The following is a 21,549-nucleotide window of genomic DNA, read 5'->3' as shown; positions in this document are numbered from 1 at the left end:
GGTGCCAATGCGGTTTCCGGAATTCGCCGAGCGTGTTCTTTTAAACCAGGGGTGTGCAACATTTTTCGTCGGTGGGCCGTACAACAAATTTCGGGTGTCAAGCGAGGGCCACATAACTTTTTTTCCTGTGCACAATAAATTCGAAATTCTTCCAAAAGCATCAATCAATTTATTTTCTACAACTTACAGAGTTTCAGCCCAAAGCTGGCGTTCGCAACAAAATAATTGTTTACTAGACAAAGGGAATTGTTACGTCACATTCGGTGAAGTAGGCTACTTGCTGTAACTGCTGTATGATCCACCGGTTGGAAAACGCTAATTTAGCTTATACTTGTTACGTGTAGCATAGCAACTTAGGAGATTTATCAAAAACTAGTGGAAAATTTTGCTAAATTCTCAGAAGAATTGTATTTTCTTTCTTAAGCAGTGTGTTGGTGCGGGCCACACTAAATAGCTTGGCGGGCCGTATGTTGCACGCCCCTGTTTCAAACGAACCGTAAAGTAACATTGCCAAAGCTACAGGACAGCTGGATGCACTTGCGTTGGTGCGTTGGTTTTTGCACTGGCCAAGGTTTATTAACCTAATAAATGAACCGAACCGAAAAAGCGAAGTTGTTTAAGCAAAACGAAACATCCTCAGTGCACATTTAAGTGAGTCTGAGGGCAATGAGTCAGCCCTCAATAATTTTGTTATGTATTTTTTGCGCTAGAGTTTCGTTAATTTGCGGTTTCAGTCGCGATAAACATGGGGTTCTATTAAAAAGCGGGGTTAGGGGTAATACCCCTTCCCGTCCCAGCCATAAAGCTGTCATCATGAGGTGAAGCAAAATATTTGAAAGAAGAAAATTCAGTGTGAAAAACCACTAAATCTGTCGCTATGTTTTATTTGTTTTATCAAAACAAATGCATTTCGCTATAAAAAGCATCATCAGTGTCTAAAAACAAAATAAAAAGCGGGATAAGAGCAAAAAATGCAAAAAACACACACCACCATTTGAAAGAATTAAGTTTTTTTACCGTCTTGCGGCATCAAATTACTAAATAACTGTTGTTGCAAATGGAACAACAAATGTAACGTTGCGTTTGCCATCCCAAACACGTTTGGCCAAATCAGAGCAATCCAACCCTTGGTACGAGCTTGAAACTAAAGCAAGCGCAATACTGCCACAATTTAGGAACTAAAGCACAACTTATTCCAGCAAAACCGCTAGTTCGAGGACACCAAAACCTTGGTCATTTAACAAGTCCAGGTTACAAATAGGACCGTCGATCAGCAACCAAAGTGGTTGTTAAGATAAACTAAAGTCTTTAGGAGGTCTGTCAAGGGCCATGTGCGTGACACGTGACACAACCGATGATTTTCATTGGTTCACGACATTTTATTTCTGTAACCACATATTCTTTGTGTGTTTCAGAGCCATCTTTAAAGTGTAAGCTTTTTCTTGTATACTTGTGAAAGCAATATAAGTGTATCTATTTGTGTTGTCAAGTAAGTGTGAACAACGTTGTACGAAGAAATTTTACCTTTCCTATTTGAAAAACATTCGTCCGAACATTGAATATGGCAGATGTTACTTCGACTGGTGAGTTGTGAATGTTAAAAATTTTTCTTCCTTTGTGTGATATTTATAGCAGAAATCCTAATTAAACCACAATTTTTTTGCTGAAAACGAAGCCTGAATAAGGCCTGAAAGTTGGTGAAAATTGCGGTGCAAATGAGGCCGAGTATAAAGCCAGGCCCGTCCGTTTGATTCAATCAATCAATCAGGATGCCGTGCTAAAATTTTAGCGTTGGTTTCAGCCAAGAGAGCTTCTTCCTCTCGCATCTTCAAAGCTTTAACTAGATTATAAGCATTTCTTCTCGTTGCCCTGAGCATCCAGGAGAAGAAATTTGTTCTCTGTCGTCCAGGAGATCGTTTGCCGTCAATTCGACCAGTTGTGCAGATTTCTTCGAGCTCTTCTTTCAACTTAAACTTAACCCAAACACGACCCGAAAAACTCGGCTTACTCATCCAATCTAACACGCAAAAAATCGTATGTGTAAAAGAAAACATGTCATTAAAAGGTGGCTTAACCAAACACAGAATTGCCTAACAAATAGTCATGATAAAAACTTTGCCCGAAAGTTTGACTTGTGAAATGACTGCAATGTATTCTTTATTTGATGAAACTTTTGTTGGTAGTTAAGCTTTAAAGTTTAAATTTAAACCGTTTAATGTTGGCTATGAATTGCGAAAATTATATAATGAACTATGACACACAAAGCAGTATATTACTACATATGCTCGGTATATGACTGGCAAGCGCTTTGTTGCAACAATAGATACGACGACATTTTCAATATCTGTTGCTACTAATGTCAACATCATGTTATATCGCTGGTTGTGGTTTTAACATTATATGGTTTGTGGTTTTAACATTTAAAACCCGATTGAATAATTGCTGCAAATTAAATCAGTCCTTGTTTTTTTGACATCTACAAGAGTTTTAAACATGTTTTACGCGAACGGTGGTTTATAAAATCAATTATACTTGAGGTCATATAACGTTTAGAATCAAATTTGAATAAAGGTCTACGTTAAAGCTGACATTTCAATGACCTTTAATATGGAAAAATAATTTTGCAAACCTAGTTTCTGTAAGATTAATGTAAATCCCATGATTTGTTATGTCTGAGAAAATGTCACTGTGTCAATGTCACTATGTCTCTCAGTCTGCTGGTAAAATTAGATCTTAAATGTAACAATTGAAACCGCATACATCATGTAGGGAAAAAAAGCAATGTGGTTGGCATTTGCATCAGCAAAAAGTAAAAAGGTGAATTTAACGATCTAAGACCTATGATTGACCTCAAAATCCCGGTTTTGGGATAAATAGGCGTTACCTATGCAATGCGAAGAATGGATATGAAACCATAACATAGACTTCTACACAACATGGCTTTAAAATATTTATAACACTAATAAATAAAACACTCTAGTTCAGTGGTTCCCAACCTTTTTCGACGAATTCCTCCTTTACCAATTAAAAACATTTTCATTCCTCCCTAATAAAATACATAGTTTCTAAACCATACAAAGATCATTTAAAATTGGATCTTCTATCAACTTCACAGGTTATATTCCCAGAGCTTAAGTGTCTATTTTTAAAGCACACGTAAAAATTAAAGTAAGTTCCTTCCCTCAAGTTTTAAAATTCCTCCCCGCTGCTCTAGTTCAGGAGTGCAACATTCAAGAAGTTTGCCCAACATTTTTTAGTTATGTTTCGTGGACCTAAATAAATTGGGAATAACCGTTCATTTCTGGTGCGTTGTTAGTGTTCTGTACTTGCTTTTTCTCGTGTCAATGGGAGGTTGACTTGCTACACTCCCCTAGAAAATCCATGCTATCATATCGTGTTTAAACACCACAAACCCATGTCACGATAACGTTGGGAAGCGCCTTGTTGCAATAGCGTCCTTATTAGGAGACAACGTATGATACGTCATATTACGGTCCTCCCAACCCCACCAACTGCCCCGATTCAAAATGGCTTGTCAGAAATCTTGTTGCATGAAAACATGACATGAGTATGCAGCGGTTTGACTCGAAGTTGTGTTTGCACTGTGTTATAGCTTACTTGTGTGTTGTAAACCTTTGCTGTTTTGAAAGAGTCTGACTCTGTTCAATGGCTATCAACAATGGAGTGAAGTGCATTGAACTAACAGGAATTTCCAAACACAAGTCTTGTGCTAAAAAGGATTAAACGATTTCAGAATTGCATAAATATGAAGACCTAAATTTATCGATCATGTTTTGCATACCTTTATTTCTACGTTTGTTTGTGGTGTTGTTCAGATGCCTGGTGACCCAACAAACTAATTAGTCTGGCTTAAACGTTTGATCCCTAATGTAAATAAATTTCTTTTTGTGCAGCTCAAACGACCAAGTACGGCAATGGTTTGAGTCTACAAGAAGATTCCGTAAGCAAGCTTCAAATGGCAGAAAGAAAACGTTTCCAGCTTCGTCCAAGCCCGAACGGTAAAACCTTAACAAATGAGCTTTAAATGCACATTAAAGCAAATACCTCATATACAGTACTATGTGTTGCAATTTGAAATTTCAAAACATCCCACAAGAGAGAATGGTCTTACAACATTTCGTTCGAGATTTTTAATGGACAGAACTGCAACTAGACCTCAAAAATAGATTGACCATGTTTAAAATGTCCCCAAAGATTGTTAAAAGCGTAACTGCTTTAAAACACAATTAACACAATCAATATATATACGCGTTTGAAAACCTTTGGACCAGGTGTACTTAAGTGAGCTTGACAATGACAACGTTAGAACGTGTCTGCGTTAATTTTTTTTGTAATATTGCCGGACTACTGCTTACATGGATAAAAACAAAATTGTATCGTTGTCTAATTCGGTTTGCAACATCGTGAATGTCAAACTGAATTTAAACCTACGTTACTTTCTTTACTCGACGGGCAACTGTTTGCATTACTTTTCATCGCGTAATAATAGTAAGAATCACATCTCTGTAAAAAGGTTGTATGGTACATAAGGAGCCACAGCGTAGTTACACTAAAAGCCAAAGATTCGCACTACTGTTAAGAAGCGCAGGTTTTGAAACTTTAATAACTGTAACTACGGGGCCATAACCCTTACCCAAAAAATAATCAAAATATCTTAATACTGGTGATATAATTCAGTGTTTCAAACCGACCTGAAAAATGTCACAACAAGTTTTTCTTCCCAAAAAAATTTGTTAAGCCACTTTACAAAATTCTTGTGGCTATGTCGCTGACCGAATGGTCTGTTGGCGTTTAACGTGGTGACGAAAGATTTTGCAAACTAACACCCATTTTACAAACAACCTTTACCGCAAGCTCAAAAAATCCTCACCCGTATCATTGTAAACAATATTTTAAACCAATCTCACGTTTCATGTAGGAACACAAAAAAATGGAAAACAAACTAACCCGAAGAAAGTTTTACATCGTCAGGACACACCTTTAAGACTTGACGTGCCGATTTTTAAAGGTGAGTGTCAAAAATATTTTATACCAAATGACGTTAATATGCTGAAGTAGACTCGGTTAGGCCAAGTTGGGTTGAACCTAATTAGCTCGGAAGCTAGAAAGCTCTCATGTTTTATTCAAGGTCACTTTGTTTGTGTGAATTAAACATGCACGTGTTTAACACACCTGACCTTTAAGAATGAGGCTGCGGAGAGAAAAGAAAAATCAACAAAACGCGTTATGCATTTATAATGAAGCTTGATTAACATGAAAGAGCCGGAGACCATTGAAATATATAGTAGTGGTTCTTAAACCCTTTATTAACATTACCACTTAGAATAACCATATAAATTTTAGCACCATTTTGCAAAAATGAGTATAAACCCTAAACAAGTCATATATACCATTTAGGGTAGTACAAACAGATTAAAACTACTGATATGTAGTACAGTTTGTTCCAGACGATAATTTCATTATGTTGTACGTCCACAATAATGTAGCTGCTTTGTTTCTGAATAACCAATAGACAACACAATGCCCGAAAATTCTGTTTAAAACCAAGAACCAAAACTTGTTTCTTGTAAAAAAAAAATTTTTGTCTAAACTTTTTCAATGTTCATTAAAGTTATGTTTTGCATTAAACAGAATCTTCGAGATTCGAAAAAACAGCTGTAGTTGAAGAAGAAGAGGAAGAATAGAAATAGTTTCCGAAAATTTTTATTCCACCGGATTTCGATTTTATAACATTGGATGAGCGGAGCGCAGCGCCCCAAAGAAGTGCGGCTATGTAGCTCCACCTAGCGGCGCACGGATTGCGGGACTTTTATTTCTTTGAATAATGTTTGAAATTTTTGTATTTTGTGTTTTGGGTGAAAAATTGTTTGAGTGTTTCGACTGAAAAAAACAAAAACTACATGGATTCGCATCTGTACGCTTCAAGCGTGAATTTCATAACTATTTCGGCTTTCGATGTATGTATTTTAGTTTTTCTGTTACAAGAGTTTGAAAGAGAACTGCCGTTGGTGTATTGTGTATGAATAACGCAAAAAAATAAGGAATTCAAGTGGCCTTTGGGACTTTGACATTTGAACCCGTAGACGTTTAACGCAAGGCAACCGTTTTAAAATTTGAATATGGTTAAAATTAATTGTAAAAGTAAAATCTAGAGATTGTGCATGTTGACCTGGTGTTTGTGGAATGATACAACCGAGGTGCTTAACGCATATCAAACATAAACTAGTACTATATATATGACTATATTCCGCTTAAAAGCAACTCCCATCTTCCTTGCAATTAACCAGATTAGGCAATTAACAGTAATATTTTCGTGATAATAGACTACTGTTTGAGATTTAGTAGGCAATAAAACGAAACTTAATTTCATTGACCAAAATCTTCTATTTATGATCTTTCTTAATATTTTGTGCGTAAACTATCTGGGTTTTCTTAAATAGGTTATCACATGTTTAGATCGAAATCTATTACTATCATTGTATCTTGTATTTCTCTATTCTCGCAAAGTACATTTTATCGCCAAACGATTGAATATCTTCTGAGCAGGATTAGCAACCAAGCATAATTGGTGAAGAAACAGTAAAGTCCAGCAACATACTGAACAGTGTGGACCAAATAATGCCGAAAATCACCGCATTCAAAAATATCATGTAAACGTGGGTAGTGCAAAGAATTGAAGGCACTGGTATACGTAAAAGTACTGAAATGTGAGCTACTTTGGGTAGAACTATATACTAGCACAATAACTCACATCAGAAAAGTTTGGAAATACGTAAAGAGAATTGGCGCGAGTAAGGTTTTACTCTGGGATTGAGTTAAAGACTAAGTTTTAAGGTTAAGGACTCAGTTTTTTTTAATGCATTATTTTTATTATAAAACGTCCACTTGTCTGATGTGGGTTCTTATGTTGTAGCGTTGGGAATAAAACGGTAGAGCTACTAACGTTGAGCATAGGCTTTGGGCCGGTCTGAGAACTTCTGGTAGGTGGCGCAACGGAGCATAGGCGTTTATGGTGCTGTTACAGCAATTTGGGTTTATGGTAAGAATGCCTATGCTCAGTGTTAGTAGCTCTACCGAATAAAACGATACAAGTTAAGTGAAAACAGGTTGTGCAAATAAGCCTAAGCTAGCGAAATTATCACAGGGCTTTGTTGACTTTGTAGGCACCAAAATCATTTAGTTTAAAAATATATTTTTGAAAGCATTAAATTACATTCACTCCAAAACGTCATTTTAAAGAGTAAACAAGATTTGATTGACTTGGAATTCTAAAAATTTCAGCAAAATCCTGCCGTAAACTACTGAAAACAATATGCCCATAGCAAAGAAACTTTAAGGCATAAGAGTCCTGTTTAGAACAGGCAGCACACCTAAATGGAACAATACGTACACATATTCTCAAAAACAATTTTCAATTTTCATTTACTTTGTGCCTAATGTTTACGTATTGCAAACACAATAGTGGTGTCTTCATATTAGTTAAAACTGCGGGGGGACGTCAAATCCAAAAAGTCGGTAATCCAATTCATAGTAATGATATAATGCGTTTACCACATCTGGACTTACATTAGAAAAATAAGCGGGTAGCATTTCATTGTACGGAGACTTGGATGTGCTGTTTGGATATCGTACCTTATCCGGTATTCCAACCTCGTTTAATAAGAAATCAGCTTCGTCGCTAATATTGTCTATACGAAGTAAGTAATCGTAGTCTATATTGCAAGGGTAACATAGCTTGTGTTGGGGCAACCAGTGCCTTGGCTCGGAGTAATGCATTTCAACATCAGTGCTTGAAGGGTCCACGACAAATCGTAAAAATTCTTCAAACCGTGGCACTTTGGTAATCCGGTTAAAACCATCATTTGTTAAATTGCCTTTTTTGCGGTAACGATCAACAATGGTTGAGGCTAGTTTTCGAAACATTGGACCTTTAAGCTCGCGTCGCCATTCAAGTTTGTCTTTAAACGCCGAAAGAACGCGTTCAAACGGATCCCGCACCACTAAAAACTTGGTATAGTCCCTTAGAACTTCGTCTCGTTCTGCAGGGCGAAGGTAGGAGAGAAGTTCAAGCTTAATATTGTGGGCGTTGTTAATTTCCTCAACCTTGCTTTCAGGATCCACTTTCATTTGCAACTTGGCGAAGATTTTCAGCCAGTTCGTGGTCCCAACTTTTGGTATTTGGCAGTAGAGCAGCTTATATTTACGTGACACGTAGATCCAAGGCCAGCTAAATCTCCTACAGAGTAAATCACTTTAGTTGAGAACTGTATTATCACGAAAATACCAATGAAAAGATAATTGCATCACAGAATATATAGCAAATTTTTCATTTCCTTCTTAACAAAAGCAACCGCATTTGACAAATGCATAAACGGAAGACGTTGGATTTAAACAACGATACTGTTCGACATTTTAGGTCTTATCTTTCAAATTGATTAATACTAGCGCAGTCATGAATGTAGACTAACAAGTTGACATATTTAGAAAGACAGTCATAGAACTATTCGACGCTAAGCACTTGGTAAAAACATAATCAGGACTTATTTCACCAAACTAGCATCATCAGTTTCTTAGTCAAATTAAATCAAGATCGTTTACTCATGCTGTTCATGCTTTTTTATTCATTAATAACACTGTTGTTCTGATCATATGGAAGTTTTTTTCGGTAATAGAGCAACAGAAAACACACGCTAAGCTTGAGTATTCGAGTCGTTTGGACACAAATCTTGCAAGATACTCACGGTAAGTTTTTGAAATCCAGCGGTTTTGACATATTTCTAAAGTCACACTCATGACGTAGGGCTTCCAAACGCTTGTGAAGCGTTGTCGCTGTTTCGTATCGAGCTGGACGTTCGGGTTCTGCCTTGATGTGAGAAATTATGCCAGACAGAATGGGAAAGTCCCCTTTGACGTAGTTGTAATCACCGAAACCACGTGATACCTACCAACAATTTGATTGGTTGATTAGTACTAGTAGAATAGGTTTTCATTGAGAATGTTGCCCACCCATTAAATAGGCCTAAAAGAAACAGAATAGTTTAGCCAACCGTATTTATTTGTTTGAACCGATTCGGCTGAAAGCTTTTTTTAAAGTAAATCACAGTACGACAGCTTGATTGAAGCCGTTATACCGAATCAAGTCGGCAACCAAGCATTCCCACATGACAAGGTGTAGGCCTACGGTGGAAATCGAGCCCACGACAGGAGTCTTACCGGGGAGCGCTTTATACCAACTGAGCTACACAGGCTCACAGGGTAAGCAGTTAGCCCTTCGAAAGTCGAGTCTCATTTACCGTTGCCTGCCTCGTAATTCTAACTGTTTCGTTTAGAAACAAGCAAACAATTATCTTGGGTCACTGCATAAAGCTGGTTCGTCAACCCGCTTGTCACACTCACCCCCGATCTGGTAGTTGTGAGCATAAGATGGAGAACATATAAGTTGGCGACCACCATCATCACCAAGGTAACAGAAACAAAGAGTCTTCTTGGACACAACATTTCACAAAGCTTACTCTTATGTCAAATACATTATCTTGTAAGGTAGATCACTTATACCATGTTTACACTGTATATCATTCGTGTCTAATCCTGTGTGTAAAATACGTCTGTGATAAAGTTCGTTTCAAAATTTCAACTGAAATTCGTGCTATATTTAATCTTCATAGAAAGCCAGGCCCATTGAAGGCTTTTTACCGAATCAAGTCAATCTCATAAGCACTCACATATGGCCAGGCACAGACTACAAAAATCTAATCTGCGGTGGAAAAACTGCGAAACAGAGGCATATTACTTTGCTGTTCCTCACATACGACAAGTATTAAACATATATTTACTCAGTTTTTCCAGGTAACGAGCACCTAAGAACATCTACAGGTTTGTCAGTAAACTTTATATGTTTACCAACTGGTCCTTCAACAAAACTTCAACTAAGTCTCATACCTTCTGTCATAACTTGTTTTAGAATACTAGACACATACTTTAAATAGTTTAATCACAATCTTCACACTTTTCTGCATGGACGATAACAACAGGAAATGTTTAAACTCCTTTCGGGCTTGTACTTTTAGGCAGACCGGAAAGTCGAAAACACAACCCAAAAGTGTTTAGTCCGTAATATTTAAACTTAGCCCGAACCCGACCCGAAAGTCTGGTCAAAATTACTATACACCTCATCGCAAGCTCTCTGATAGATGTGTTTTTGTTCAACCATATCATTGGTTAAGTATATGGCATATCTTTTAACAGCTGTCGAAGGTACACTATGTACAGTAAGAAACTTATGTTGTATTAATGAATAATCGAAAACCAATATTTGTTTCCGGGTTAGCGTTTGCTGGCGCCACGTCGAACTACTAAAGTTTCATATTTTTACGACTTTACCGAGAAACCGCATCAGAAAGGAGAGCTGCTGTACTCAGGCGATTATCAAACATAATAGTTGGCTTAAGAATACAGAACATGTAACAAATAATCCATTTTAACAAGGTATTCTAAAAAACACGTTAAAATACTAAGTTGTTTGTTCACACGTATTACGACATGCATCACTTTTCAGAAATGTTTTGTTTTCTTAAGTTTCCACCAATTTTGAACCCGCTCATAATTTAGGAAGTTTTCTGCTGGTTAAAAATTGCAAGATTACGTACACTGACAAATACAAAACATACAATCAAAAGTAAATCACCATTCAGCAGGATGTACTGTGATATTCATAGCCAAGCTAAATGGCGTTAATTGGTTCCACAAACAATGAACAGCGCTCTTGATAGCAGCTGCTAATCGATTTAACTCTGATAATGAACTTTATTACCACTAGAACGTTTTCCTGGCAGTTCAGTGTAACGACCAAGCACAAAACAAATTAACGAAATGCACGAAAGGTTTTACACGTATAAAAGCGATTTGTTGACTCAGGCAAAAAGTTTGGTTTGTGAAAATCGAATTGAATTCATCATACTTTGCCATTTATCAGTTTTGAAAACTTTTCTACAGTCACTTTCTGCCTTATGCCTTGCTCAAAGAACTGCATGTTTTCGGTGTTTAGTAAAGATGTCCAGCATAGATAGGCAAATCATACCAGGGCTATCCACTGCTGAAACATCAACAAAGAATACATTATTCTGTAGTTTAATGCTGATATCCACTCACTACGCAGACATAAGCAACGTTTTGTATCTAACATATCAGTACAACAGACATATACCAACTAATGTTTTCACCGACCACTATATGCCCTTTGAACAACTATACAAAACCAGCTTGAACAAATTGCCCGCTTAAGGCTTCAGTAAGCTCTGATGCTCGTGTAAAGCTCTGCCAGCTGCACACAATAGTAGTCATGGTTCACGTTTGATGGCTATGTGGGACTGACTTTCCATTTTCCTCTTTCGTGCGAAACCCAAACAGTTAGATACTTAGTAAATCGTAAAGGGCTTTCTCGGGTAGAGTTGGGGTTAAAGTTTAAATAAAATTGGTTTTTACTGGGTAACACTAGGCTTATTGGTGCCTTTTACTTAACACTGGGCTTTTTGGTGCCAAAATTTTTATCAACTTTCGGGCCTAATTTGTGCTTCCTTTTTAAAATGTAGGGTTCGGGCTTGTACTTTTGAGTTTGGGCGCAATTTTGAATCCGCTTAAACAACACTGGGGCACTTAGATACCGCAATGCTGAAGTCTAACTCCAGTTGCAACTAAAATTTTCTTTAACCCGCCCGATTACGCACTGTTGGAACAGTTTCAGCACTAAAATTTACGGTTTAATGCTGATTTTTGTGTGTTTTTGCGTCCAAAAAACAAACAAACAAGAAACACTATATTCTATACCAAACGCCTCAACCTGATCAGCGTACCTGCTATAAGACTGAGAAAACGTTTTAAAAACGGTTTAAATGCACATTTTACAGTGAAACAAACGTTAGTGACATTTGAAACCCAAAATACATAGATTAATCGCTTTCATTCTTGCTAAACACCGTAAAGGCTTAAATTTACCACCAGCCTGCAAAATCAATAATCTCTTCACAAGATATCGATACAATTTTATGGAGTGCGTCAAATATTATTATAAGGTTTGGTATTTTTACTGGGAAGGTGGATTTAATCCAAGGATAGGCCAACAATAACGAAAACGTTGATCGGCTACTGCTAGTTTTCACATAGAATCATTTTAGAGCAAAAAACATTTGCTGCAAGGATTTGCAGGTATAAGGCCCACCTACAAAATATTTCCTGCAACTAAAATAGTATTATACAGAACGACTCGCAAAACATTGTAAACCGTTGTGATCACGTAGATATTTTGAATTCGGATGAGACCAGAAATTCATTTTCTCACACATTAAAAAATATATGCAGTGGCTTTCAGGTAACTTACTAGTGGCCTTCTGATATTTGCTACCTTCTTACTAAGAGGTGGCGTAATTAGATTTTTAGACCTCTTTGATTGTAACAATTTAAACACAAGCTTTGAACATCTATAAGATATAAACTATATAGCGTTCATACCAAAACCAATGCCAAAGTCAGACAATAGAAGCGGTTCTCGGAAAACTTTGTCTAAACCTTGTCAAAACTTCCCGCTTCGCAGCATTGAATTAGAACGCATGACATGAACGGATAATTAAAAAAGGTGATCACGTTTTTTACTGAAACCAAATTTCTCATCCACGAAAAATGCTTCTATACAGTCCTTGCAACCTCTACCACATATTATTCCCAGTCTTTGGTTTCTTTATACGGCAGGACTATGCGCTTGAAAAAATATGTCAGTAAATCACCCGGGCTTTGTAATAATGCTGTAAATGCCACTTTTTAAGCCCAGTTGTGTGTCTACAGGTTGTGTACATGTTTTACGCAGTATTGAAAGCGCACAGTACGATTTTTATCGGGGTCTATACGGTTCTTAACCTTTTCGGTGTGGTTTCCCACTAAAGTAAATCACCAAGTTCGAATTTCCCCCTCTGTTATTCTTATAATGATGTTTTGTGCCCAACATTAACAAAACATATTCTTTAATCGAAATAATTTTGTGAAGCGATTTGGTCGGGACCGGTACACTGCAATCTTATTTAGTTTGAATAGTGATTTAGTGAGAAAGTAAAATCGTCTGGAATTTTGAAAAATCTTGTGTGCTTGCATTAGTCATTTATTGCATCACAATCAACAGATCAAATGCATATATTCGCGAACACAAACAAAGTCATTGATACTTTTAGTAATGTCTGTGACGTAACAAACGATTTTTGGATTTTATGCGCCATGTAATACTAGGTGAAGTTAATTACATGTTTTTGGGGAAAATATTGTATTACATTAACTTTCAACGGTTAATTTCAAACCACGGGCCCGAGTTTGGTGACTTCTGACTCACATAATTTCCCTCTGAAAACATTAAATTTCCCACTAGTGGGAAATTTCCCACCGGTTAAGAACCACTGGTCTATACGGTTCTTAATGCATTTTGTAAATTTTTTTAATCCAGGCATCAACAAATACAATCTGCAAAATATGTTTGGGCCTAATTAGGTTTAATTAAGTTTCAACTGTCAAAGGGTTTGTTAAGTAAGAATAAATTCAAACAAAATTTTTATAGCAGGCTTTATTCTATTCAGCCATCTGTTTTTCACGGTAGCAAAACAAATAGCTTATAAAGGTCGCAAATGCCTTAAGACTGAAACGAAAAAACATGGCTTAAGACTCCACTGGTATGACAATCGCTCCCCAACACAACTTGTAAGCAACACAAAGTCTTCATTCATTCGCTTATCAACTCAACACAACTGGCCTATTTCTTGCTCAAATCCGTGTTTGTCAACAAGACTAAGTAAACGTTGGTACCTGCGTCTTACAGGATCACATAACAGTTGCAGATAGCGGCAAAACATTTTCAAATCATTTATTTGGATGTGGTGTACATTGGTGGTCGGAAAATGAGGCAGTTTTCGTTTATGTCGCTTGTGGTGGGCTTATGTCTTATAAATGCCGTTTCAGGGGTTTATCAGAAGCGAGTGTGCAATGAAGACTTAACTATTTGTGAATGCACAAGAGGTGATGTTTTGAAATATGACAGGTGTTTTCCAACGTTTATAACGTCAAAATTAAACTCTAGTCTTAAGCTCAAGTTTGTACAGGAAATTGAAAGAAAATTCTTAGCAGCTTGACATATTGCCTGATGTGCGGCGGTAATATAGCCAAATTTACCCAGAAGTTCTCTACAAATCAAAAAATGTATTTCCGCAACTAATTGGCCGTAAAGTGCAGTCTAGTGGCTATATACAGAGAGCTGTTGACCATGGGGAAAGGCGGATACTAAACGATTCTTAAATGGTTTTGCAGGTTGGGTCGGTGAAGATTGTATAGAACCGGACACTCGACCACCAACCCCATGTGCGTGGGCTCCACAAGCAAGATACTTCAAATATCAGGGCTACAAAGGAAGAGCTCTATAGTGAGTTTTGTCAGTCATAAGCACTGATCCGCATTTAGAATTTACGAAATATATTGTTGTCTAATTTACAACAACTACAAATATACGCAGCTAATTCATACATAGAAATATCGTAAAACTCAACATTAGTTTGAGATAGAACACCAAAATGGGTTTACCTACTAAAATTTGTTTTTCTTGCAGTCTGAAACAGCTAAAGTGCAGAGCAAAGCGTTTGAGTCGGTTCTCGCATATCGTGCTCCGTGGTGACACCGAGTGGGTGGATTTTGGATTTAATCCGATCGCTGGCGGGACCCCGTCGATACGAGATAACGTTATTGCCTTGATGCCAGATATTAAGGTAAATATAAGCAGAGGTCTTCTATGATCGCATCTTTGTATCCCAGTAGTTTTTTTGCCTTTTAAAAAATGCTTGAGGACCATTTTAAGGATTTTCAACTGTTGCTTTTCGATAAAGCTATCCAACATTTGACTGTTATTTGCTAAATTTCTTTTTTAACTCATTCATTTTTTGTGTCAAGAGAAGCCAAAAAACATTTTCACAAAAGCACGGCATCGCAAATGCTGTTGCGCCCCATAATATTTTAAATCATACTGTCGTGCGAATTCGTTTGTTCAGATGGAGGCAGGTGACAAAATTAGTGTTATAAGCAGAACCTCATTTTCGCAACACCACAAGTGAAGCATAGATTGCCCCAGTCTAAACCACGACAACACGTATAATTTAGCCTATACACGATTCTTATTTGACAAATTATGGTCGACAATAAGGCATAACTTTACAACACAACAGCTAAGTTCTTTGTCACGGCAAACTAAACAATACAACATGCTATATTTTTGTAAGATGTAGTCAGTTGTGGGATATAATTTTTGTGTCAGCCGGTTCTAAGTCATATTTTTCAGGCGGTTCTATCACAAAAGTCTTATTTTTAGCTGGCTCTGTCACAAAAAAGCCCATTGACAGTAACCAGTAATGCCAACCGGTTCGCTGGAACTCATAAAATTTCGTGAAACGGTTCTATAGAACCGGTGCGAACCGGCTGAATCCCACCACTGGGTGTAAGCTAGACACTATTGTTTATACGTTAATATTAGGCTAAACTGGTAGTGCATACACAGAAAATAAATCATCAGTAGATTAAATAGACTTTTCTATTCAGGTGATAACAATGGACAGATCTCAGGTCACAAATTTGCCAGAAGATTTTTTATCACAAAATCCGCTTCTCGAATTTGTGGATTTCAAATGGAACGCGATTGGAATTTTGCCGGAAAACTTGTTTGCAAACAACACAAGATTGATTAAAGTTACATTAAGTGGAAATCCGTTTATTTCTATACCGGCCAACCTGTTTCGAAACAACCCAGGTATGGTTATCAGCTAAAACTGCTACAAAAACATAACTTAAAATCTCCCAGAAAATATACACACTAAAAACAAGATAATTCGACACAAAATTAAAAAAAACTATGATGAAATTCAAGAGAAAGTGTAGGCTAGTCTATCTAACTACAGTAACAAAATTAGCGGTTGCGTTTTATATGACCGATTTTATACAATTACGTAAAAATATGTGCAAAAGTTGCGAACAACTGCTCTACTGTGAAATTCTGCCAATCTATCAATTTTGACTGGTTGTACTTGCAGCCTTAAGAGAACTGCGTATCGACTTCAGCCGAATAAAACGCCTACCAAGCGGTCTGTTTCAACTGAATCCAAGCTTCAGATACTTGGATGCATCTTACTGCCTGGATTTGCTGTATTTAAGGTAACTCGAGTGATTTGCAAATAACAGGACTTTTGGGTCAACAGTAAAAGTCTTACTTCGTTGTTTGAGAACTCTATCGAAACGAAGCACTTGTACAGAATATTTCCTCGGGTTTTTCGTTGGTGAGTTCGTAACACACAAGCTCCCGAAATGAGAGGAGCATTAGATTTGTATGCTGTGATCACAAACTAGTTTAAGAGCAAGAAAGATTTTTATGTCTGGTCACATGCATAAGCTTCCCGAGTACGCTGAAAACCACCATAAGCAACATTAGATGTGCACGCTATGGCCAGACACCAGTTGATGCGTAGCATAGATTTCCATGCGTCTGGACATGAGCACAAGCTCCCAGAATACACGCAGACCAATGTTTGATGTGTACGCTGTGGTCACAAACTAGTTTATACAAAGCATATATTTAATCCGAATAATTACCGGATTTTCTAAAACCATTTTATGCCTTTCTGTACAGCGCTCGTATGTTTGACACAACTCCAGCAATCGAGTTTGTTGGTCTTCTCAACACCTGGTTTCTGCACCCAGAGATGAGAAAGCATTTTTGCGAACAGGATTGGTGCATTCGCAAAAGATATCCACCAATCAGCGACCTGCTTACCTTGTTACGTGAGCATTTCGACTAGCAGTCACGTTGGGGCGCGTGTCGATGGTGTTGTTTAATTCTGTGTTGTGATTTGTTGCTGTTATAATTAATTAAATCTTGGTACTTACCTTTAGAAACAATATTTGCTTTTGGAAGGCCTGATTCCAATGTGCAAGCAATCTTAGAAATGAAATAATATTTACACAGCAATCAGTCAAGCGCTTGCAATGCAACATGAAGTGAAAAGACTCATAACGTAGAAAAGAAACATTGAAATAAGTCAGAATGGAACAAACAAATTGCAGTAGTTCTCCACAACTACTAGATGAATATGAAATAAAATGAAGGATAAAAAGGGTTTGGAAATCGAAGTTTTTATTGCAAAATGCATGAACTATTGGTCATTATGGTTTCCATGTTTTCAGCTTGTAGATTTTCCAACCCTGCTAAAGATAAATATATCATAGTAGTTTTGGCACATAAACATCAATTTAAAAATACCTTTACCAGACTCAATTTTATTGTCCTTGGATGATAACACACTTTTTGGAGTAACATTAATTGAGTGGTCTGGAAGTGGCAAAAACTCTTCTGCTGCACTCCTTGGCTTCACAGGGGTTGAAAAACAGTATCTACCTGCATAAAAAGAATGATATAATTGGCAAAATGATGCAGCTTCCCAGCTATTATCATTATTAATTACACAACAATCAATACAAAAACTTGATATTAAGAAGCTAAAAAATAAAACTTAACAACTCTACTGTGTAACTGCTGCTTTTTTAAAGAAACAACAAATATTAGTTCAACAAACTATGCTATTTTGTGGAAGTAAAGCACGAGTAAGATTGCTTTTAAAAGAAACATTATGCGTTCCATTGTTTGGAAAAGGCTTGGCATTCATAAATGTCTTCCAATCTGTGACGTAATCAAGCAACTGCACCAAAACTACACAGCCCTTCCCATGCAAGGCAGTGTACTGGTGCTGTTGAATCGGCCTTGCAATAATCATTAACTAAATTAGTGGTGGGATTCAAATTTTTTGTCAGTCGGTTCTATCAAAAAAGTCATATTTTTCAGCCAGTTTTGTTACAAAAAGCCCATTGACAGTAACCAGTAATGCTAACCGGTTCGCTGATTTCATAAAATTTCGTGATACGATTCTATAGAACCAGTGCGAACTGGCTGAATCCCATCACTAAACTAAACCAACAGACAAACAGTAACATGGCCTTAACAGTTTAATGCCCCCAAAAACTTCACTTTATACTTCATTAAAACTTCACCTGAAGATCCAATTATCGGTTGATGATTTGTTGGTTCAAAGTTATTACAAATATCTTGTTTCTTTTTGATAGAGAATTTGTTTTTATTTTTGCACCTTTCACAGACGAGAGAAACTTCATCTGTTTGTGTTGAAACCTAAAACAGACAAAACTCACAAACAAATAAAATTAATATCAGAAGAAATATTGGCAAATCAGCTGCTGAAAAGATTGAATATATATATGTTTCGTCCAAAAGTATTTCCATTCATTTTTGGTGCTAATCATCAATATAATTGCAAGTTCCACAACTGACCTCTCTTTTCTTGTTCCTTTGACAAACAAAATAGATTTCAGTAAAAAGTGAGTAACATAATTCAGACTTTTTTTGCACACAGAATAAAATTGAAACAAATGCAGACCTTAATAACAAAGAAAACTTTGGCTCACAAAACAAGCAGGAATGATTAATTGTATAAATAAATAACAGACATATTTTAAAACAAACTAGTTTTTTTAATCAGATTCAAAACAAAAAACTAAAACTCTTACATTACCTGCATTGAGGGTCTTCAACAACACATTTTGAAATATTCAATGATGGAATAATAGGTGTCACAGTTTCAACGTTCACATCTACAAAATAGATCAAACTTATCGACACAAAGAAAAATGCTAAGTGGTAACTTTTCTTCACCTTGAATTTCTGAAGTTGGACTAATTGTAACAGATTCATTTAAAAAACTTTCATTGCAATCAATGGCCTGAAAAAAATCTTGATTAAACGATATATAAGTGTTTTTCCTCATTAAATGTAAAGAGTTAAAAGTAAAACAAAAAACAACATACCAAAAAAATAAAGAAAGATACAAACTTATTACCTCGCTGTTATCATTTAGGCCAACAAATAACCTAAATGAATGTTTTGAGGAATTCAGAAAGCGTCCATTTATTTTTATTGTGGTTCTATACACCCATTGGCGAACATCTGCAAAAGTTGAGGTAGCGCATGAAACAGTTTATTGCATGTGCAATTATTAATCGTGGTACGAAAAGTCCAGTTTTTTCAGTATTTTACCTGAGACAAAACATGCAACTGTGTAAAGTGCATACTTATTTAACAACAAAACTCACAAAAACCTTGTATGTCGAAATACATTGTTTAGTATATAATGCTACCAGAATTGTTGGTTAACAGCCAGACTGCAGAATGTGGCAGGTGCACGCACGATTTTTTTGTAACAAAATTTTTTGCACGCCATTTTTTGGGGTTTGCACGTGAAAATTTTGCTCCACAGGTGTTTAACTGGCCTATCTTGGCCTTTTTTACTTGCATTGCGCCTGCTGAAATATGGTCTTGTACGTGAACTTACGGGCTGTGCACCTCGCACGCGGGACAAGTAGGCCCTGCACGCACGAGATCTCGTCGGGAACTGTCATGTTCTGCAAACTGGTTTAACAGGCTACCATTTATATTTCTGTATAATGTTACTAAGTAAAGTTTTACTTACCAAATCGAATGTGAACATTTTCACCATGAATGATATTTACTGATTCTGGTACACCATTGAGCAGAAGAATAATCACTTTCTTTTAAATCACCCGTTTCAAGACAAGAAGGTTTTTGCACAGAAATAAAAAAATACACATGTTAGCAGTAAAACAGCAGCATCACAAATAGTGCATTGACTTGCTATTGTGTTACGTTACTTCTGAAAAAGCACAAATTGCTAACAAACTTCAGTAAGTAAAAAAGAATATTGTGTGCCATAAGACAAAAGGAAAAACAATTCAAGGCAACTAAGCTATACTATATATTAGCCTCTACAACAAATACAATGACTGACCAACCTCAATGTCATTCTGGTACTTTTCATGGTTTTTAAGGTTTATTCTGAAACAATCAAACACAATTTTGTCAATTTGAAAGAGTTTCACCAAAGACAACGTTTTTTTTAATTACACTATATGCACCTAAAATTTATTTTGGCGGAACACCATTAAACAAAGATGTTAAATTACTCATCACACTTGCGTTTAATATACTCAGTAATCTAAAAATTTGGAAAAACGTAACAAACCTTTCACTGATGTGTATTTTAAACTTGTGCACATTTCTCTTGTATTCCACATATCTAGTTTCGTACGTCTTGTTAAATGGCATTAAAGACATCTTTAAAAATCATTCGGACAAGCTGCAATTAACAATAAAATAAAATAAAAAACGTACATGAACCAATTATTTTGCAAAAACGCAATCAAAACGAAAATCATCCGAAAACGCGGGAAAGCGTGCTCAATTTACAAGGCCAGTAGCAGTGTTATTTTGCTGGGTGAAAAACAGGCACAAAATCAAAGAACTCTTTGTTTTTTTACAAACTCGCACTTAAAGGTAATTACCAGGCTACTAATTGGCTGACTGTTTTATGATTCATAATCTAATACGTGTTTTCAAACAAATCAAAATTGAAAACGACAGTTGCGCTTGTATTCACTGGCCCCTACTGCAAGTTGTATCACATCTGAGTCAGTGAAAGACAAAAATATCGTTTAATTTTATTAGATCTGCTCTAACTGGTAAGGGGAGCAGTAGGCATATTCTGAAATGCCAAACGAAAAGGTGCCAAGGTGTGCATTAATAGCTGATTGCTGTTGCAGACATGTGAAAAAGCACTCAATGTGTAGATCGAATTGCAACACTTATTTTGTACAATTCACCCGCATATTTGACAAACTTCCCGTAAAATGGTAGGTGTTTTTACCCGATGATACCAAGAAATTAATGGAACACCATTTTTAAGCATTGGTAATATCTTTTGGCATCTTGTCAACTTAAAATACGAATTGCGACAAATTTCTTGCCGAAACAGTAGCAACAAGATTAGCATAAACGTGATTAATGAGCTACAAAGGGGTTTGACATATATGAAACAGTACAACAGGAGTATTTGCTAAGCCGGGCGAATGCAGTTGACATACGGCCCTGCAACAAAGCCATTGTTGTCGAGGTTGGGAAACAATTCCGCAGTTTGTGGGAAACAGAGCGTGGAAATGTAAGCTTAAACCGATTCGATTGCAGCGGAAATTGCTTTTCGCTGCCATTCGCCGAAATGCTTTCATTGGCGGGAGTTAAAGCCCAACAAAAAATTGTGAGTCCTTGTGTGGTTCCCGTGATTTTATTCGTTTTGGCTGGGCTTTTCTACCTGACAGCAAGCGCCTCGGTGTTTAGTAAATCTATATGAGAGGCCGCACTTATAATACTTCATTACGTTTATAGGTAAAACGCTTTTAACTCGTTGTAAAATGTCGGTTGAGTATATGAGACTGTTAAGTTTTGATGTTGGTTAAAAATCCCATTTCAAAGCCGTGTAGTGTAAACAGTTTGTGACAAAAAGACTTTTAGGACATTAAGCAAACTACACAACAGTTTGAGAATATGCTTTT

The 21,549-nt window shown here is 36.7% G+C and overlaps 3 protein-coding genes and 1 long non-coding RNA gene across 7 annotated transcripts; 2 read left to right on the top strand and 2 right to left on the bottom strand.

Annotated features, from left to right (window-relative positions):
• Positions 1-1,399: 1,399 nt before the first annotated feature.
• LOC145203651 (uncharacterized) lies at positions 1,400-6,548 on the top strand. The gene is made up of 4 exons (XR_013853358.1): positions 1,400-1,583; positions 3,915-4,019; positions 4,940-5,029; positions 5,653-6,548. It is a non-coding gene; the product is annotated as an uncharacterized LOC145203651 (long non-coding RNA).
• On the bottom strand, positions 5,651-13,679 carry LOC145203647 (carbohydrate sulfotransferase 10-like). The gene is made up of 3 exons (XM_080075907.1): positions 9,418-13,679; positions 8,763-8,962; positions 5,651-8,257 (listed from the first exon to the last, which is right to left on the bottom strand). Exons 1-3 carry the CDS (start codon positions 9,517-9,519, stop codon positions 7,501-7,503), a joined length of 1,059 nt encoding a protein of 352 aa, XP_079932033.1. The 5' UTR covers positions 9,520-13,679; the 3' UTR covers positions 5,651-7,500.
• A 202-nt stretch (positions 13,680-13,881) lies between these two features.
• On the top strand, positions 13,882-16,921 carry LOC145203648 (uncharacterized). Its single transcript, XM_080075908.1, has 6 exons — positions 13,882-14,067; positions 14,356-14,467; positions 14,651-14,807; positions 15,631-15,838; positions 16,119-16,239; positions 16,712-16,921. Exons 1-6 carry the CDS (start codon positions 13,950-13,952, stop codon positions 16,878-16,880), a joined length of 885 nt encoding a protein of 294 aa, XP_079932034.1. The 5' UTR covers positions 13,882-13,949; the 3' UTR covers positions 16,881-16,921.
• Positions 16,922-17,019: 98 nt separating this feature from the next.
• Positions 17,020-21,518, bottom strand: LOC145203650 (uncharacterized). Of its 4 annotated transcripts, none has more exons than XM_080075911.1 (10): positions 20,187-21,518; positions 19,957-19,999; positions 19,617-19,695; positions 18,987-19,093; positions 18,803-18,869; positions 18,663-18,741; positions 18,422-18,437; positions 18,127-18,262; positions 17,342-17,476; positions 17,020-17,286 (listed from the first exon to the last, which is right to left on the bottom strand). In XM_080075911.1, exons 1-10 carry the CDS (start codon positions 20,276-20,278, stop codon positions 17,216-17,218), a joined length of 825 nt encoding a protein of 274 aa, XP_079932037.1. In that variant the 5' UTR covers positions 20,279-21,518; the 3' UTR covers positions 17,020-17,215. The 4 variants fall into 4 exon arrangements, with proteins under 4 accessions (XP_079932037.1, XP_079932038.1, XP_079932039.1 ...); XM_080075912.1 differs by having other exon boundaries at positions 17,020-17,283; XM_080075913.1 differs by having other exon boundaries at positions 17,348-17,476.
• Positions 21,519-21,549: the final 31 nt, after the last annotated feature.

The sequence above is a fragment of the Phallusia mammillata genome, chromosome 8 (assembly GCF_965637545.1).
Source record: "Phallusia mammillata chromosome 8, kaPhaMamm4.hap1.1, whole genome shotgun sequence".
Lineage (NCBI taxonomy): Eukaryota > Metazoa > Chordata > Ascidiacea > Phlebobranchia > Ascidiidae > Phallusia > Phallusia mammillata.
The sequence above is the reverse complement of the archived record's forward strand: the minus strand, read 5'-3'. Positions and strand labels throughout refer to the sequence as shown.

Coding starts and splice junctions, on each gene's coding strand:
- LOC145203647 (XM_080075907.1), bottom strand. CDS start 9,519: ATGTTGTGTCCAAGAAGACTCTTTGTTTCTGTTACCTTGGTGATGATG. Junction 8,963..9,417: donor TCACAACTACCAGATCGGGG/GTGAGTGTGACA, acceptor AATTGTTGGTAG/GTATCACGTGGTTTCGGTGA. Junction 8,258..8,762: donor CTGGATTTCAAAAACTTACC/GTGAGTATCTTG, acceptor TTTACTCTGTAG/GAGATTTAGCTGGCCTTGGA.
- LOC145203648 (XM_080075908.1), top strand. CDS start 13,950: ATGAGGCAGTTTTCGTTTATGTCGCTTGTGGTGGGCTTATGTCTTATA. Junction 14,468..14,650: donor TACAAAGGAAGAGCTCTATA/GTGAGTTTTGTC, acceptor TTTTTCTTGCAG/TCTGAAACAGCTAAAGTGCA. Junction 15,839..16,118: donor CCTGTTTCGAAACAACCCAG/GTATGGTTATCA, acceptor TTGTACTTGCAG/CCTTAAGAGAACTGCGTATC.
- LOC145203650 (XM_080075911.1), bottom strand. CDS start 20,278: ATGTCTTTAATGCCATTTAACAAGACGTACGAAACTAGATATGTGGAA. Junction 20,000..20,186: donor AAAATACACATCAGTGAAAG/GTTTGTTACGTT, acceptor TGATTGTTTCAG/AATAAACCTTAAAAACCATG. Junction 17,477..18,126: donor ACCGATAATTGGATCTTCAG/GTGAAGTTTTAA, acceptor CTTTTTATGCAG/GTAGATACTGTTTTTCAACC.